Genomic DNA, 20,002 nt, shown 5'->3' on the forward strand with positions numbered 1-20,002 from the left:
TTGGGAGGCTGAGGCGGGCGGATCATGAGGTCAGGAGATCGAGACCATCCTGGCTAATACAGTGAAACCCCGTCTCTACTAAAAATACGAAAAATTAGCTGGGCATGGTGGCAGGCGCCTGTAGTCCCAGCTACTCAGAAGGCTGAGGCAGGAGAATGGCGTGAACCCGGGAGGCGGAGCTTGCAGTGAGCCGAGATCACACCGCTGCACTCCAGCCTGGGCGACAGAGCGAGACTCTGTCTCAAAAAAAAAAATAGTTAACACTGTTTATACTGATGGCAGGTAATCTACATATCAATTTATTTATAGCAAGTACTTCTTGCAATTAAGTATTTTTATTAAATACCTATTTACCATAAGAGTAATATATATTCACACAAATTATTAATCTGAAAACCTATTAAATAAGCACTACTATTTATACTTTAATCAAAGAATAGGTAAATGGACAATTTAGAAATAAATGACTATGTGTTAAGCACTCAAATATAAATGGCAACCAAAGAGCAAATGCGAGAGTAAGGAGAGGTTCAATGGCTTGCTTTGATAAGACTTTTACCAATTCTCTATATCATAGAGAGGACAGATACTTCATTAATTACCCCTTAGTATAACCTCACTCAGATTCCTTTAAAATTTCCTTACTGAAACCATATAAGCCAAGATAACATTCCATCTCCCAGTATTATTCTCAGTTTACCACACTATCGTAGAAGCTCACTCTAACTTACTCCACTGTGGGCTGGATTTATAGCACAATTCTACCTGTGAATCTTTTTTAAAACTTTACAAAGCAGATCACTCTAGATGCTTGAAGAGTTCTAAAGAAATACTATTTCCAACTATGCATACTTAATCCCCAAATTCTTTTCCACTATGAAAAATATAACAATACCAAGGAAAAAGGTGAAGAGAAACCAAATGAATGATTTATGCCTACTCAGCACAATTCTTTGGGAATATTATCCTACAGATAAAAAATTTTGAGTCACTGCAATTACCTTCTGTTAAGAGAAGTGGTAGTTACTCTGGTGGAGAGTGTCCAGTCTTTCTACCATTCCAGGGGACTCTTGGAAAAAGGGCTGTGGAGAAGTCGAATTAGAGTCCTCCCCAGCATTAGAAAGCATCTTTACCTGAGTTTGTTAAGACCTCTAGCAAATTCCAGTATAAATATTTTTACAAAATATTCACAGACCTACAACTAAGTGGCTTCAATTGAAGGTCCATGGCAGATGGTGTATCACAATGGAAAGAATAGAGGTTTTGGATTCGGATATGGGATCAAATCCTGCCTCAGCCTCTTGCTATTGTGTGATCTTGGGCAAGTTATTTAGTCTTTTTCAGACTCAGTTTTCTCAGATATGAAATAATACACACTTATGAAGGTAGCTGCAAAGACCAGAAATAAGGTATTGAAGGCACTTAACACAGGGCCTGGAACATAGGCTCTCAATAAATGCCATTATGAATAATAAGGTCTACATAGCAAAATTCAGTACTGAAGCTATAATTCAGTTTATATTTTCATTGATTAAAATGTCTTATAAAAGGGTTAAAGTTAAAATAATTTAATTATAATAGTTTATTGCATTACCATCAAGTTCACAAAAGTGATCCCGTGAATCATCATATCTTGCCCAGTCAATGAAAGCTTCTTTGCTTTGATTACTATGGGAAGGAGGAATAAAAAAGAAAAATTATTAAATTTGGAGCTGAAAATTTTAACACTGTATTCTAGTGTAATTAAAATAGATACTCTGAGGTCAGTTAACGATTAGATGATGTCACAATTCTGCTATTAGTGATTACATGAAGGAATGATAAAAAACAAGTTATATGAAAATACGTATATATTAACCTTGAGTAATTTATGTTTCTTAACTACACTGAATTATTAGGACTAGTCAATAATTATTTTGACTAGAAATTAATTTATAAATACATATAACGTAGTTAAACACAAAACTCAAGCTAAACTTTTCAATTAACTTAGAAATTAAAATGTTAAATGTATTTTTTCCTAAAGTAATTAAATTTACTTTCAGAATTCTTTTAATTTAAATTGCTTCTATACTTACAAGATCTAAAATACCAATAACTGTATTTCTATAATCTCCCATCCAATGTGGTATTCACTGGTTACAACGATGCCACTTTTATCATGGTGTATCATTCATTTCACAGCCTAGTTAACATTTAACACAATCTATGATCAAGATTTCTAACTTGAAGAACTGATAAGGAACAACTACATTCATTGAAATCAACTTTGATCTACATTAACTTGAACCTATATTCAGGCCTTTTCTGTACTGAATACTCATGATGGTAGGATCTATCAGACAGGCATCATTTTGCTACCCTCTTTATTCATAACACAAAAGGAAAAAACAAGGTACAAAAAACTGTATAAATCAGGTATATAAAGGTAAAAATCAGGTAATTCCTAAATGTGGTACTGTCATAATCAAGAATTTGTGTGGTATTTGAGAAGCCACTACAAAGAAGTGTACAAGCTTGGCTGTCCTACATCAACTTTATCAATACATTTTTCCAGTTCCACTTACTGGGGAATTTTTTTCCCTATGGGAGTATACAATAAAAATTAACAAAAATATTGTATCATAGTTGACTCAACTGAAATACGTGATGCCATAAACAATAATGCCTAATTACAGCTAAAATGACATTAACTAAACTTGTGTTTAATAAGATAGATCTTATGTTGAAAGTAGTGAAGAACAAATCAATAGTGATATAAATTCCTATTTTCTTGTTAACAATATGACTGACTTTCAGGAACTTTCTTCTTTGAGCATCCTCATTTGAAGAGGCTTTGCTGATTCTTTCAGCTAACCCCTGCCTAAAACCACAGTAAATCCATGCTTAAGCCCGAAAAAACATTGAACGTGCATCTAATGCTAATAAAGCTGGTTCGGTTTGATTTACAAATGAGTTAGAAGGGACCTCAGAGGTTATCTACTTCAGCTTTTCTAAACGTCAGTTTGAAGATGGATGCAACACTATTTGCACGAGAATTTCTCAGGATTAACTCAGCACTTCCTTTCAAGATAGTGTCCCGAGGTTAAAGTAGTACTCTTCAAACTGGGAAATGAGGAGCACAAAAGATGGAATAGGGAATGAGAAACTTTCTGAGAGTGATATATACACACGTCTATACATATATATACACGTGTATATATGTACATATATACACGTGTATATATGTACATATATACACGTGTATATATACACATATACACATATATACGTGTATATATGTACATATATACACGTCTATATATATACACATATATGTACATATATACACGTGTTTATATACACATATATGTACATATATACACGTGTATATATACACATATACACATATATATGTGTATATATATACATATACACATATATGTGTGTGTGTATATATATATATATACACACACATATACACGTATATATGTATATATATATATTTTGAGACTGGGTCTCACTGCACCCAGGCTGGAGTGCACAGACATCATAGCTCACTATAGCCTTGACCTTCTGGGATCAAGTGATCCTTCTACCCTCAGCCTCCCAAGTAACTCGAACTACAGACATACGCCAACACATCCAGCTAATTTATTTATTTATTTTTGTACAGACAGGGTCTCGCTACATTGCCCAGGCTGATATCAAACTCCTGGGCTCAAGTGATCTGCTTGTCTTGGCCTCCCAAAGTGCTGGGATTACAGGTGTGAGTCACCATGCCCAGTCTATATATATATATATTTTGAGACACAGTTTTACTCTGTCACCCAGGCTGGAGCGTAGTGGCATGATCTTGGCTCACCGCAACCTCTGCCTCCTGGGTTCAAGTGATTCTCCTGCCTCACCCTCCTGAGTAGCTGGAATTACGGGCGTCTGCCACCACGCCTGGCTAATTTTTTTATTTTTAGTAGTATTTAAGTGGTATTTTCACCATGTTGGCCAGGTTGGTCTTGAACTCCTGGCCTCACGTGATCCCCCTGCCTCGGCCTCCCAAAGTGCTAGGATTATAGGCATGAGCCACCACACCCAGCCTATGGTATCTTAATTGTGATGATGTTATATGGGTGGACACATGTCAAAACATCAAACTGTATATTCTATGTGCAGTGTATCATATTTCATTATACCTCAAACTAAAGCTGTTTAAAAATCATAGTACCAATCACTGGAGACGCTGTAGAACAGATAACTGATACACTGCTAGTAGCAATATAATTTGGTAGCAATTTTAGAAAACAATTTGGCAGTACCTAATCTCATTCCTAGGTATATTCTCCATAAAAATATACATATGTATGCACCAAATTTATTTTTTATTTTTTTACAGATAGTGTCTCACTTTGTCACTCAGGCTCGGGAGTACAGTGACACAATCATAGCTCATTGCAGTCTCAAACTCACGACCTCAAAGTGATCCTCCTGCCTCAGCCTCTCAAGTAGCTGGGACTACAGGCCCATGCCACTGCACCTGGCTATTTTTTGTTTTTAATTTTTTTGTAGAGACAGGATCTCACTTGTTGCCTAGGCTGATCTTGAACTCCTGGCTTCACACAATCCTCCTGCCTTGGCCTCCCTAAGTACCAGGATTACAGGCATGAGCCACCATGTCCAACTGTATCCACCAAAATATTTCTGAAATGGCCCCAAAGTATAAGCTATCAAGAGCAGAATGGAAACATGGCACATTCTTACTATCGAAAACTATGTACCAATAAAAAAGAATTAAATATTACTATGCCCAAAAACATGAATGAATCTCAGACACGTTAACAAAAAGAAGCCAGATACAAAAGAATATGTTCTATATCATTGTATTTATAAACAAAACCAATCTCTGTCAGTATCTCAAAATCACGGTTAACTTTGGAAGGTGATAATGACTAGGAAAGTACACATGGTAATCTGACAGCAAGTCTAATGCTCTGGATGGTGGATATAGAGTTGGGTTCACTTTGTAAAGTTAAATTGACCTTTACACTTAAGAATTTTCTACTCTACCGTATGTGTATTATGCTTAAATTTTTTAAGTTTAAAGAATAATTTCTGTTCAACAACAAAAAAACTATAAGCAAAATTAAAGGACAAGTCCTAACAACACTGCCAACAAAGAATTATCACATTATATAAAGAATGCTTACAAATCAGTAATAATTTTAAAATCCAACCCAATGGGGGAAAAAATGACAAAGAATATAAACTGGCAATTTACCCCAAAATCTTGTAATGACTTAAGCCTAGTCCCTAGATCATTCCTCTATTTACACTCTCTCCTTGGTGATCTCATTCAGGTTTATGGCTGCTAAACACCATCTATTCATTGACTGACTTCCAGACCTCTCCCCTAATTCAGATTTGTATATCCAACTGCCTACCTGAAATCTCCAAGTGAATATCTCACAGGCAGCTCAAACTTAACAAATCCAAATTTGACTATAACTTTGTATCAGACTTGCTCCTCCTGCAGCTGTCCACAGGTCAGTAAATGGCAACCCCATTTTTATAATTCCAAATCTTGTAGTCATCCAAAAGCTCATATCTTCTCAATACCACATATCCAATACTGCAGCAAATCCTGTTAGCTTTATCTTCAAAATACATCCAGAATCTGACCGCTTCTCATCATTTGCACAGCTATCACCCTGGTTTAAATCACCATAATGTCTTATTTGGATTACTACAATAATCACGTAAGAAGGCTTCTGCAACATATCAGGCTCCCTCAACACATGCCCTTAACTCCTCTGTTCAAAACCTCCCCGTGACTTTTATTCCACCCAGTCTAAAAGCAAATACTCATTATAATTGCTTTCAAGGCTCCACAAGATCTCTACCCACCCCACCTCTGCCCCATCCCTAGCATGTTTTGACCTTGTCTTCTGCTACTTTGCCCTTGATCATTGTGCTCCAGTTACATTGGTCTTATTGTGTTTAAGTCTAGGCACGATCCTGCCATGGGGGTTTTCAGCTAACATTTATATGTACCTGGAATGCTCATCCCCCAGCCAACCATAGTATGACTCATGCCTTCACCTTCTTCAGCAATTTGTTCAAATGTCGTATTATCACTTAGGTCTTCTCGGAACACCCAATTTAAAACAGTGCCACTCTCTCACTCCTAGCTCTCTTTGTTCTTCCCTGCCTGTCTTCCCTAGCATTCATCATCATTTTACTTACTTATTTCTCATATATTTTACTTGTTTATCGTGTTATTTCCTCTGACAAGGATCAAGTTATGTGAGGACGGAAATTTTATCAGTTACACTACTGGATTCCTAGTACCCTAGAACAGTGCTTGGCACATTGTAGACATTCATTTGTTGAATGAATAAGAAACTCAAATGTCCAATAAATAAGAAATGCTCAAATCCACTAGTAATTACGAAGTATAAAATAAAAATGAGGTACTATTTCACACTCATCAAACATTATCAACTTTTGGTAAGGATGCAGAGAATGATACAAGCTGTCAGCACTGGAGTCAGTATACATTCACACAAAGTACTTGATATTGTCATCAGGCAATACCAAGAATGGGTATAAAAAGACAATCCTAAGATTCAACAATTTTACTTCTAATATGAAAAAAAAATTGGGAATGCTCAAGGTGGCATGTTTGTAAAAGTAAATAATTGGAAACAGCTAAACATCCATCAATAGGAGAATAGCTAAGTAAAATATGGTATATTTATATGATGAAAATCATTCATCAAAGAATAAATCTGTGTTTCAACATGGACAGATCTAGAAAGCAAAATGTACAATGAAAAAAGTTGCAGAATGTTAAATATAGGATATCATTTATATAAAAGAAAAATAAAACCATATACACAAAACTATCTTATTTATACATATAAATATACAAAAACAAAAACAGACTGGATATACACCACCAAATTCATGATAATAGTTACCTCTACTGGACTAGGGAATACAGCATAAGGGATTTTAAATTTATCTGTGATGTTTCTTGTTCCTTAAAACATATGGCAAAAAATGTTAATATTTATTTACTTGGAATGGAGGATTATTTATTTGAAATGGAGGATATATATGTGGGTGTTTATTATCTTTTATTTTCCTATATTAAATTTTGTCTTCAATAAAATTGGTAACTTATACTGAGTCATTAGCAATTATGGTACATAAATACAAATCTTTTTTTTTGAGACAGAGTCTCGCTCTTGTCACCCAGGCCAGAGTGCAATGGTGTGATCTCAGCTCACTGCAACCTCCACCTCCCAGGTTCAAGCAATTCTCCTGCCTCAGCCTCCCAGGTAGCTGGGATTATAGGCACCCGCCACCACGCCCGGCTAATTTTTGTATTTTTAGTAGAGACAGGTTTTCACCATGTTGGGCAGGCTAGTCTTAAACTCCTGACCTCAGGTGATCTGCCCACTTCAGCCTCCCAAAGTGCTGGGATTACAGGCATGAGCCACCATGCCCGGCTCATAAATACAAATCTAATCAAATGGGAATGTAAAGGAATTTCTGAAATATCTCATTCCCAACTACTGATTATGTCTAGTCATTTTATACTACACAATTTGAGGCCATTTATATATTGTTTATGCTGGTTTCTGTTTAGAACAAATAAGGAAAAGTTAACAGAAAAAAATCTATGAAATTTAACAAGCTAATAACTTTTATCATTCAAAATGTAACATCCAGACTCAATCACTATTTAAAAAGATTCAGGAATTCAAGCCCCTTCTTCCATAGTAATCAGGAAAAATGAATCCATAAACCCTGTTAGCTGAACAATCTTGTAAATTTCTACTTTTTAAAAGATTTACTATGGATGATACATTCTAGAAATTTAAGGATAAATCAGCCAAGAAGAGGCAAAGCTATTATGAAATTTAGGATAAAGATTGGGAGGCCAAGGCTGGCAGATCACGAGGTCAGGAGATCGAGACCATCCTGGCTAACACGGTGAAACCCCGTCCCTACTAAAAATACAAAAAAATTAGCCGGGTGTGGTGGCAGGCACCTGTAGTCCCAGCTACTCGGGAGGCTGAGGCAGGAGAATGGCATGAACCTGGGAGGCGGAGCTTGCAGTAAGCCGAGATCATGCCACTGCACTCCAGCCTGGGCGACAGAGCAAGACTCCGTCTCAAAAAAAAAAAAAAAAAAAAAGAAATTATTTAGGATAAAAACTTTTTCTTCCTTTTAAAAATATATTAGTTAAAACTTTAATGGGTACAAAAATGTTTTACCAAAATCATAAAAAAATTGATTCTTGATATCAATAAGAGAATATTTTCTTAATACTACCAAAATAAAACTTGCCTTAATGTGCTGTTAATTGCTCCCAGTTTATTAGCTTGCTCACAATCTTCTAATTCTTTGGTATTGTTTGCCATTTTCAAGTACTGCAAAGAAGTTCATAAATTTAGTAAAAATTATTACCTTATTCTTTATTTCAGTTTCTATTGGCAGAATAATCAGTCAACAATGATACACACTAAATATAGATGCATTCCATTATAAAAATCCCTATCATATGTAAGAAATACAAATGAAAATGAGGCAGAAATTTCCACCAACTAAATATTATTTCCATCAACAACATATTAAAATTTAACAATTAGGCTGGGCGCGGTGGTTCACGTCTGTAATCAGCACTTTGGGAGGCCAAGGCGGGGGGATCACTTGAGGTCAGGAGTTCAAGACCAGCCTGGTCAACATGGTGAAACCCCATCTCTACTAAAAATACAAAAATTATCCGAGTGTGGTGGCGCATGCCTGTAATCCCAGCTACTCGGGAGAGGCTGAGGCAGGAGAACTGCTTGAACCTGGGAGATGGAGGTTGAAGTAAGCTGAGATCACGCCACTGCACTCCAGCCTGCATGACAGAGCAAGACTCTGTCTCAAAAAAAATAAAGAAAAATTTAAAAATAAAAGTTAACAATTAGCACTGATGTGTTGGTGATATCAAATGAAAAAACAACCCTCTTGGGAAGTAAATTTGCACTCTCTCTCTCTCTCTCTCTCTCTCTCTCTCTATATATATATATATATAGCAAACGTGTGTGTGTGTGTGCATATATATATATGTGGTCAAATTTAGTTCCAAAGAGGGTTTTTATACAAAAGTTATATATACACACACATATATATACATACATACATATATATACACACGTACATATATATATATATATATACACACACACATACACACACACGTTTGCAAAATGCCCAAACCTTTGAACCTGCAGTCCCACTAGTGAGACCATATCCCAGGGCAACCATTTTTTTAAAAAGGTACAACTGCCTTGGAAAATTATTTGGTATTATTTGTAATGTTGAGATAGGCATGCCTTATGGTTCAGCAATCCTGCCTTTACATGTAGACCTAGAGAAACTCTTACATGTGTGCACAATGAGACAAAGGACAAAAATGCTAGTGCATTACTGTTTGAAATAGCCAAAAATTGGGAACAACTGAAATGTCCATCAATAGAGGAATGGCTAATATGTGTTATAGTCATACAACTGACTACAGCTATTAAGATGATGAACAAAATCCACATATACCAACAGAGGAAATTTCAAAAGCGTAAGACTGAGTAAAAGCACAAACTGAAAAAAAGTTTGTAACCTAAAGAAATACAAAAATATTATTTAATATTATTTAAATAAAAAAAAATTTTACACACAATAAATTACATATTATTTGTGGATACACATGCAATAAAAGCGTAAAATACATTACTTGTAGATACACCTGCAATAAGAATATAAAATCACAGAAGGATACTTCAGAAAAATGGTTTGCTCTGGGAGGAAGGAAGTAGAATGAACTGGGAAAGAGCTGAGGGGGTTTCAACTGCTTTTATATGGTTTTATTTATTTCAGAGCTGAAGCAAAAATAAATACAATAAAGTAAAAACAAAAGATTACATGGGAGAGAGAGCAAGAAGAAAATGCAAAGGAGGCACAAGAAGGAGACAGAGAGAGAGGGTATGATGATCTTTATTATGGATGCGCAGTAGTGAAAAACAGGAAATAAACAGTTATCTAAAAACATATCAATGGCAAAATAAATTATAATACTCTCATAAGAGGACAAGAACAATCATCAAAAATGAGTATCTTAATACCATTTGAAAGTACTCTGCCCAAAATATCTTGATAATTATTTACTCTATACAATATAATTCTGAACCTGCCAGGCTAACTAGTTGAAACAAAAGACTAAAAATAGCTATGTGATAAAACACCTGCTGACTAGGGGATCTGACACTATAGCTACATTTAATCGTTGTTCCAGAGATTCCAAAAACAGTACTGAAGTAATTTCAAAAGAATCTAGGAATGTACAACCTATCTGCTTGATGCAAAAGTTAGGGATTTGGAATTCTGAGGCAAAATGTCTCCATTCCCAACAAAGCATAATGTGGTTCTTTATTACAGCCACTGTCAGTCAGTAAATGGTAAGTTTCACAATGTAAAGCAGAAACACTCAAAGAAGGGGAGGGACTTACCTTATTAGAATGCCCAGCTTTTATTCCAACCGGAATTTTACTCTTAAAAAAACAAGAAAAACAAAAAATTTTTTAAATGATCTTTATTTTTTTTGGAATTTCTTCACAAATTGTCAATGCATTGCTCTAATTCATCAAGCATTTTATTCTATGAGTGGCAAATATACACTCACTCAAATTCTGTTTTCACACTATCTCAAAGTGTTATCCCAATATACAGACTTATAAATCAAAGTATAGAAAACTGAATGACATACACAAAGTAAGAAAGCCAAAAGCAGCTCTAATAACTCCTACTGCAGTATTTTTTATAGTTTATACAATTTAGGTTGAAAACACTGATAATCATTTCTTCCACAAACTTTGTTACCATAGAAAAGAAAGTTTTAAAAGTTCAAAATTATTTGCAATGTATTATATGCAATTTTGACTTCTGCTCTAATAAAGTGTAGGCAATTTTGGATTCCTAGAAAGCTTTTTTTGGCCCACATGATTTAACCTAGAGTTTACCAATCTAATCTAGGGTTTACCAATGGGAGAACTGCATGTAGCTGGAACATTCTTTTTCACAATTAGTGTTAGGCTTTAATAAACGTATCTGAATTATTACAACCGGTTTATCAAACAGAACTTTAAACAAAATACTTAATACATATTTTATTCTTAAAGGAAACTGAATATTATAAATTTTTAAAGAATTTTCCCTTTAGGAAGGACATTGGTACGGATTTTTAAGGACAACAAACTAGACTAACTGATTAGGTAAGAAAAGCAGAAAGTGAAAGGAAAACAAAGCTTACAACTAATTACTGTTGAAGGAGAGGACTATAATTAATTATATTAGATAACAAAAATCAAAATCTAAAATGTAGCATTCTCTTGGTATTAAGTATAGGTTTTTTTTAAAAAAATGTAAATGTAGCAAGGCCAAGTGAAAATCTAATTCCAAGCCTGAAACTTTCCCAATTAAATCACTATAAATTTGAAATATAGGGTCCAGTAGCTTGTTTTTATTTTGTTTTTTTTCCTATGAAGCAAGATGCTCATTCAATAAAGCATGAAATAAAGACAACTGCAGATCCAATCCTAGAACAGGCCTCTGATTTTCCTTCCATTTTAGAATAAGACTATATTTCCATATTCGATCACCAGTATCACTGGATACAAGTGTCTTCAAACCCATTTTGGTGTCAAGTATAGAATCTTCAATAATCTGGTTCTAAAGGAGAGAGCTGAGAGCATATGAATTTGCTGACACATCCAAATCCATTGCCATTAGCCTGAAATAAAACAGAGGTTATGCTTTTCTAAAACTCCAAGAGAAAACTGGCTTTGCCCTGTTATTTTATTTATTATACCTCTGGACAGGGCTCCACATGACAGTCTTTTATTGAACAGTGGCCATCTTCTGCCCAGAAAGGACAAGGTCGCTTCAGATTAACCTTGAAAGAAAGAACAAAGTTAGTAAACTCATATTATAGTTATGGGATGCTCTCAAAGTGTCATTGTGTTGGGCACCAGTGACATGGTGGTGAATAAGAAGGAATACTTCCTATCCTCGTGGCACCTATATGGTTCAGAATTTAAAATGACTGCAATGAGCTAGATCATGCCATTGCACTGCAGCCTGGGTGACAGAGAAAGCATTTAGAACTACTTTAATGTCTTCCAGCCTCCTAATGTTATCTTATTAATGAGGGTTCTCTCATGCACCCATTTATTTAACAAATAAGAACTGAGCATACACTATGTGTCAGGCACTGGGTAGGCTCTGGGGGAAAAAAAATGGACAGAAAAAGAACTCCCCTCTCCCTCTGGAACTTAAAAATCTATTGAAGGAAACAAATTAAATATTTGTATGTTTAGTACGAGTTGTAGTCAGTGCTACAAAAAAAATCCAGAGAATTGTAACAGCGGGGCTGGCGGATGGAGGCCTCTGAGGCGGTAATATTTTAGGATGGAGGAAGTGTGCATTTGGATAAGGCAATAAAAAGCCTGGAGAGTTGTGTGAACTAAAAAACACCAGTTGGGCTGACGTTTAATGTAGAAGGTGGAGGGTGGCAGAGAACGAGGATGGAGGTAAACAAGGGACAGATCATGCAGGACATTTTAACCATGGTAAAAACTCTGGATTTTCCTATTCTACACATTACAGGAAGACAGTAATTCAACAGGACTTGCAGATTGCCCATGCCAAAATCTAGGTTTTATTCTCTTTCCTCCCTTTTCTTGTTCCCCATCAAACAATTCATTTTTCCATTTTTCACCACCTACCTCTTGCCTACACTACTGCAATAGTCTCCCTGCTTCTACTTCTATTTCTATATAGCAACTACAGTTATCTATTTAAAACAAATCAGGTCATATCAATCCCTCCTCAAAACCTTCCTGTGACTTCCCATCATCACCCTTAGAGTTTATAAACTCTGCAGCAAGCTCCACAAGGCCCTCTATAACCTGGCCTCTGGCCTACCTCTCTGACCACTTCTATTATGCTCCTCTGGCCACACTGGCCTTGCTGGGAACATACCATGCTCCCTACGTCTCAAGGTCTTTATTTTTTTTTTATTTTTTGAGACAGAGTCTCGCTCTGTCACCCAGGCTGGAGCGCAATGGTGCAATCTTGGCTCACTGCAACCTCTGCCTCCTGGGTTCAAGCAATTCTCCTGCCTCAGCCTCCCAAGTAGCTGGGATTACAGGCACCCACCACCACGCCTGGCTAATTTTTGTATTTTTAGTAGAGACAGGGTTTCGCCATGTTGGCCAGCCTGGTTTCTAACTCCTGACCTCAGGTGACCCGCCTGCCTTGGCCTCCCAAAGTGCTGGGATTAGAGGCATGAACCACCGTGCCTGGCTGGTCTTTATCTTTTTTTTTTTTTTCTTTTATGAGACAGAACCTTGCTCTGTTACCCAGGCTGGAGTGCAGTGGCACGAACCTGGCTCACTGCAGCCTCGAACTCCTGGGTTCAAGCGATCTTCGTACCTCAGCCTCCCAAGTAGCTGGGACCACAGATGTACCACCACACCTGGCTAATTTTTTTTTTTTTTTTTTTTAAGGTAGAGACAAGGTCTCACTATGTTTCCCAGGTTGGGCTGGAATTCCTGGGCTCAAGCCATCCACCCACCTCAGACTCCCAGTGTTGAGATTATAGGTGTGAGCCACCATGCCCAGCCTCGAGGTCTTTATATTTGCTGTCCTCTCTGCCTATATTATTGTTCCTCCAGATCTTATGATGGCTCACTCTCACCTCATTCCAGTCTCTCCCACATATCACACCTAAGCAGAGAGACCATTCCCGGCCAGGCTTGCTAAAGTAGTGCTCAGTATGCAACCTCTATCCCAACGTACTGTTTTACATTCTTTTATGGCACTTATCACTACCTGAATGTTATCTGCTTATTGTCTGCGCCTCCCACCATAAGGATCAGAATTTTGCATCATCTTATCCTTAGTGCTTAGAACAGTGGTATAATACATAGTAGACACCTAATATGGTTAAGTAAACAATATCTATATTACAGAGAAGGCGGCAAAAATAGGTAGATTGGCAACATAGAGGAGCGGGTGATCAACTCTGACTTTTGGTAATATGTAAAATGGGTATGACTAGAAGTGTTTGAGGGAGATTTATAGGCAGTGGGGCATGATGTGCATAAACGAAGAACCTTAAAACAGCATGGCACATTTGGGGACTGCAAGTTCTCAGCCTGGACACCTCCCTTGAGCTTCTGGCCTGTATACCCATCTGCTTCCTGGATTATCTCCTCCTGGACAAGGCATTCATAGGTACCTCAAAATTAACATATCCAAAACTGCACCTCCTCCTTCTAGTAATTCTCACTATCTGAGTAAAAAGGAACTCCATTATTCTAGTTCCTCAAGCCAAAAATCTTGGCAACTTTTCCAGCAACTCCCTGAGGCTCTGGCCTCTAACAAGCCAGTATCTGGGAACCCATGTAGCAAATAAAGAATAAACCTCCTTGAGCCTAAACAGAAGGGACAGCACTCTATGTGCCTTCTTCCCCTGGCTTACTTCAGGCGCTAATCCCAGCCATCCACTCTCTCCTTGGAAAAAGGTTGGAGGCCTCTGCCAGCAAGAACAGGAGGAACAGCACTCTCTGCGCTTTCTTCCCTGGCTTGCTCCTGAGATAAGTTTCTGCAACCTCTCATTAGAAGGAGGCAAGGGGACCTCTCCATGACAAGAAAGAGAAGGGGACATTCCCTGTGTCTTCTTCCCTGGCTTGCTTCAGGGAACTCCAGACCAAAAGCTTACCCCTGCAAGGTGCATGTGAGACTTCTTGCTTGAACAGGAGAGTGAGCACTCTCTGCACCTCCTTCCCTGGCTTGCTCCAGACACAATCCCAGCTCTGAAATCTCTGCCACCACGAATGGAAGGGACAGCACTTCTCATGCCTTCTGCCTCCATGTGCTCTAGAGATAAACTCCCACAATCTCTCAATGGAAGGAGGCGGGGGACCTCCCCATTCCTGAAAAGGAAAGTCAGCACTCCCTGTGCCTTTCTCCTGGCATGCTTCAGTAATAGCTTCAGATCAGAAGTCTCCCCCTGCTAGAGGGGCATGAGACCTGCTGGCCCAAAAAGTAGAGTGGGCTGCCTGCACCTTTTTCCCTGCAGGCTCTGGCAATAATTCCAGGTCTTCAAACTCTCCATGAAAATAGTTTTTGAACACATCGAGAACCCCAACTTTTATAGCCTTCACTGGAGGGATAGGCTGCTAAATCACCTAGCTCTGGGAGTTGATGAAGCCCTACACTCCTGAGTCTCCTAGACCACGGAGAACAAACAGGTGACTTTTAAACTTGCAAATAAATATTCAGCAGCTATCTCCTCCAAGTTAAAAGTCAGCAGTTAGATCAAGAAGACAGGCATCTGCCTCAGACGCTCTCTTTGGTGCAGAGCAGAATCAGTGGGAGATAAACTCTGGCTTTCAGCTTCTCTGCAAGGAAAGAAGAAACCAAAGCACACATCTAACATCCCAATATCTCTAGTTATATCCAAAGGGAATGGCTTCTATACCACCTCTCTCAAGGCAATAGTACAACTTGACTCTAATTTCTTGGAAGCCACTAAGAACAAAGACAGCAGGCTGGACAAGCACAAAGTTTTGCGGAACTAGAATACTGCCCAGGCTGATTGGGAAGAAACACCTGCTATGTAAGACCAGTCTAACAAGACTAGAGAAGGTAGTTCTTTTATATAATACACAGAAACCAATACAGAGTTAAGAAAAATGAAGAATTACTCCTTCTAGTAATACTCATCATCTGAGTAAACAGCAACTCCATTATTCCAGTTCCTCAAGCCAAAATCTTGGCAGCCTTTCCAGCAACTCCCTGCAGCTTTGGCTTCTAACAAGCCAGTATCTAGGAGCCTACGCAGCAAATAAAGAATAAACCTCCTCAAGCCTAAACAGAAGGGACAGCATTCTATGCGCCTTAAGTTAAGAAAAACGAAGAAATAGGGAAATATGCTCAAAAAAAAAAAAAAAAGAACAAGACAATCTCAATTAGAAGCCAACCCTACTGAAATGAAGATATGTGATTTACCTAACAGGACATTTAAGAGGAGTCATAAAGATGCTCACTGAGGTAAGGAGTGCGATGCATGAACAAACTGAGAATGTCAACAAAGAGGTAGAAAATATTTTTAAAATATCAAACAGAAATCATTGAGCTGAAGAACACAATAGCCAAACTAAAAAAATTCAATAGAGGGGTCCAACAGCAGACTAGATCAAGCAGAAGAAAGGATTAGCAAACCTGAAGACAGTTCACTGGAAATCATCCAATCTGAGGAACAAAAAGAAAAAAGAATGAAAAAGAGTGAAGACAGCCTAAGGGACTCCTAGGATACCACCAAGCAGAATTACACACATTATCAGAGTACCAGAAGGAGAAGAAAAAAAGGGACAAAAAAAAATTCAAAGAAAAAGTGGCAGAACACTTCCCAAGTCTGGGGAAGGAAACAGAAAGCCAGATCCCTCCTGTTAGCTTGCTTATGATGAAAGAAAGAAAGGAGGGCAGAAAGAGAGAAAGAGAAAGAAAAAAATGAAAAACGAAGCAAAAAAAAAAAAAACCCCAGCCAGATCCAGGAAGCTCAATGAAAACTTGATAGGAGGAATCTGAAGAGACTCACACACCAAGAGACATTATTATCAAATTGTCAAAAGTTAAAGACAGAGAAAATATTGAAAGCTGCAAGGGAAAAGTGAGTTGTTACAAACAAGGGAACTTCCAATAAATTATAGGCAAAATTTTCAACAGAAACCTTGTAGGCCAGAAAGGAGTGGAATGTTAGATTCAAAAAGCCGAAAGAAAAGGAAGAAAAAAATTATCAACCAAAAATACTGTATCCAGTGATCCTGTTCTTCAAAAATAAAAGGGGAAATAAAAACTTTCTCAGACAAAATGTAAGGAAATTTATCACCACTAGACCTGCCTTATGAGAAATGCTAAAAGGATCCTTTAAGCTGAAGAAAAATGCTGCCAACTAGCAATATTAAAAATATATGAAAACGGCCGGGCACAGGGGCTTACACCTGTAATCCCAACAACTTGGGAGGCCGAAGCGGGTGGATCACTTGAGGCCAGAAGTTCAAGACCAACGTGGCCAACATGGTGAAACCTCGTCTCTACTAAAAAAGTACAAAAATTAGCTGGGTGTGCTGGTGAGCACCTGTAATCCCAGCTACTCAGGAAGCCGAGTCAGGAGAATCACTTGAACTTGGGAGGCGGAGGTTGCAGTGAGCCAAGATCGTGCCACTGCACTCCGGCCTGGGTGATAGAGCAAGACTCCATCTCAAATATAAATAAATAAATAAATTAGAAAACATAAAACTCACTAGAAAAGTAAGCATACAGTCAAACTCAGAACACTATTATACTGTACTGGTGGTGTAAATATCAATTATATCTCTAATAGGAAAGTTAAAAGACAAAATATTAAAAATAAATAACTATAGCTATAATACACTATACAAACTATACAAGATATAAGACATGTCCTTAAAAACAAATTGGGGCAGGGAGGCGAGTAAAAGTATAGCATTTATGCAAGTGATCAAAGTTAAGTCAGTATCAGCTGAAAACAGCCTGCTACTAACACAAGATGTATGTAGGTCTCATGGTAACTACAAAGCAAAAACCTTTAGTAGTTGCAGAAAAGATAAAAGATTCAAGGCACACCACTACAAAAAAATCATCAAACCACGAAGGAAAACAGCAAGAGAGGAGGAGAGAACAAAGGAATTACAGATTAACAAAAAAAGCAATTAACAGAATGGCAATAGTAAGTCCTTACCTATCAATGATTACTTTGAATGCAAATGGATTAAATTATCCAATCAGAAGACATCAAGTGGCTGAATGGGTTAAAAAATAAAACCTAACTATATGCTGCTTATAAAAGACTTGCTTCACCTCTAAGGACACACACAGACTGAAAAGATAGAAAAAGATGTTCTATGCAACTAGAAACCAAAAGATCAGGGGTAGCTATCCGTATGTCAGACAAAATAGACTTTAAGTCAAACATGTAAAAAAAGATAAAGAAGGTCATTTAAAATGATAAGGGGGTCAATTTATCAAGAAGTGACAAAAACTAAATAAATATGCACCCAACTTCAGAAAAGGTAAATATGTAAAGCAAATATTAATAGCTTTGAAGAGAGAGATAAACTGCAATACAATAAGACTTCAGTACTCCACTTTCAACATTAGATCATCTAGTCCAACATTCAAGTCCAAACATTGGACTTGAACTACACTTTAAACCAAATGGCCCTACCAGATATTTATAAAATATTCCATACAACAGTAACAGAATATACATTCTTCTCAGTGCATATGGAATTCTCCAGGATAGAACATGTTAGGCCACAAAACAAGTCTTAACAAATTTAAGAACACTGAAATCATATGAAGTATCTTTTCTGACCACACTAACATGAAACTAGAAATCAGTAATCAATGAAACCAAAGTTTTTTTTTTTAAGATAAACAAAATAGACAGACCTTTAGCTAGACTAACAAAGAAAAAGAGAAGATGCCAACAAAATCAGAATTAAAGAGGAGACATTACAACTGATATCAAAGAAAAAGAGACTACTAATCACGACTATATTCCAATAAATTGGATAACCTAGAAGAAATGAAGATATTACTAGAAACATGCAGCCTACCAAAGCCAGAGTAAGGAAGTAATGAAAACCTGAATAGGCCAATAATAATTAAGGAGACTGATTCAATATCTTATCAAAGAAAGACCAGGCGCTGGGCACAGTGGCTTATGCCTGTAATCTCAGCACTTTGGGAAGCTAAGGCAGGTGGATCACCTGAGGTCAGGTCAGGAGTTCAAGACCAGCCTGGACAACATGGTGAAACCCTGTCTCTATTCAAAATACAAAAATTAGCTGGGTATGGTGGCATGGGCCTATAATCCCAGCTACTTGAGAGGCTGAGGCAGGAGAATCACTTGAACCCAGGAGATGGAGGTTGCAATGAGCCGAGATCGCACCACTGCAGTCCAGCCTGGGCGACAGAGCAAGACTTGGTCTCAAAAAAAAAAGAAAGATCAGGACCTCATGGCTTCGCTGCTGAATTCTACCAAACATATAAAGAATAGCAATCAATCCTTAAACTTTTCAAAAAAAATTGAAGAGAAGGTAATACTTCCAAACTCATTTTAGAAAGCTAGTATTTACCCTGATTTTGAAGTCAGACAAAGACACTACCAAAAAAAAAAAAGTAAACTACAGGCCAACAGCCCTGATGAAAAAAATGCAAAAATCCTTAATAAAATATTAGTGAACCAACAGCATATTAAAAAGATCGTTCACCATCATCAAGTGAGATTTATCCCAGAGGCGCAAGAGTAGTTTGACATACATAAATCAATAAAAATAATACACATTAAGAAAATTAAAGACAAAAGCCATATGATTATTGATAGATGCAGAAAAAACATATAACAAAATTCAACATCCTTTCATGATAAAAACTACCCCCAAAAAATAAGGTATGGAAAAAATGTACCCCAGCATAATAAAGGTCATATACCCACAGCTAACATCATACTCAGTGGTGAAAACTGAAAAGCTTTTCCTCTAAGATTACAAACAAGACAAGAATGCCCACTCTCGCCACTTCTATTCAACATAGTATTGGAAGTTCTAGGCAGAGCAATAAGGCAAGAAAAAGAAATAAAAGACATCTATATAGAAAAAGAAATGAAAATGTCTGTTTGCTGATGACATGATCTCATAGACAGAAAACTTTAAAGACTCCACCGAAAAATCTAGTAATAAACTGGTGATAAATTCTGCAAAGCTACAGGTTACAATGTCAGCATACAAAAGTCCATGGCATTTCTATACACTAACAATGAACAATCCCCCCCAAAATTGAGAAAACAATCATATTTACAATAACATCAAGAAATGAAATAGTTGTA

At 37.2% G+C, this 20,002-nt stretch overlaps 1 protein-coding gene across 2 annotated transcripts in view; it reads right to left on the bottom strand.

The window, feature by feature from the left end:
* Positions 1-20,002, bottom strand: part of ERO1B (endoplasmic reticulum oxidoreductase 1 beta) — a 66,639-nt gene that overhangs the window by 26,436 nt on the left and 20,201 nt on the right. For both annotated transcript variants that reach the window (XM_058430381.1, XM_032137745.2), the window contains exons 3-6: positions 11,891-11,974; positions 10,533-10,574; positions 8,332-8,414; positions 1,595-1,668 (exon numbers count right to left, since the gene is read on the bottom strand). In XM_058430381.1, the coding sequence (XP_058286364.1) occupies positions 1,595-1,668; positions 8,332-8,414; positions 10,533-10,574; positions 11,891-11,974 (283 nt within the window). The remainder of the gene's footprint in view (positions 1-1,594; positions 1,669-8,331; positions 8,415-10,532; positions 10,575-11,890; positions 11,975-20,002) is intronic.

This window comes from Hylobates moloch, unplaced genomic scaffold (assembly GCF_009828535.3).
Source record: "Hylobates moloch isolate HMO894 unplaced genomic scaffold, HMol_V3 SCAFFOLD_18, whole genome shotgun sequence".
Taxonomy (NCBI): Eukaryota; Metazoa; Chordata; class Mammalia; order Primates; family Hylobatidae; genus Hylobates; species Hylobates moloch.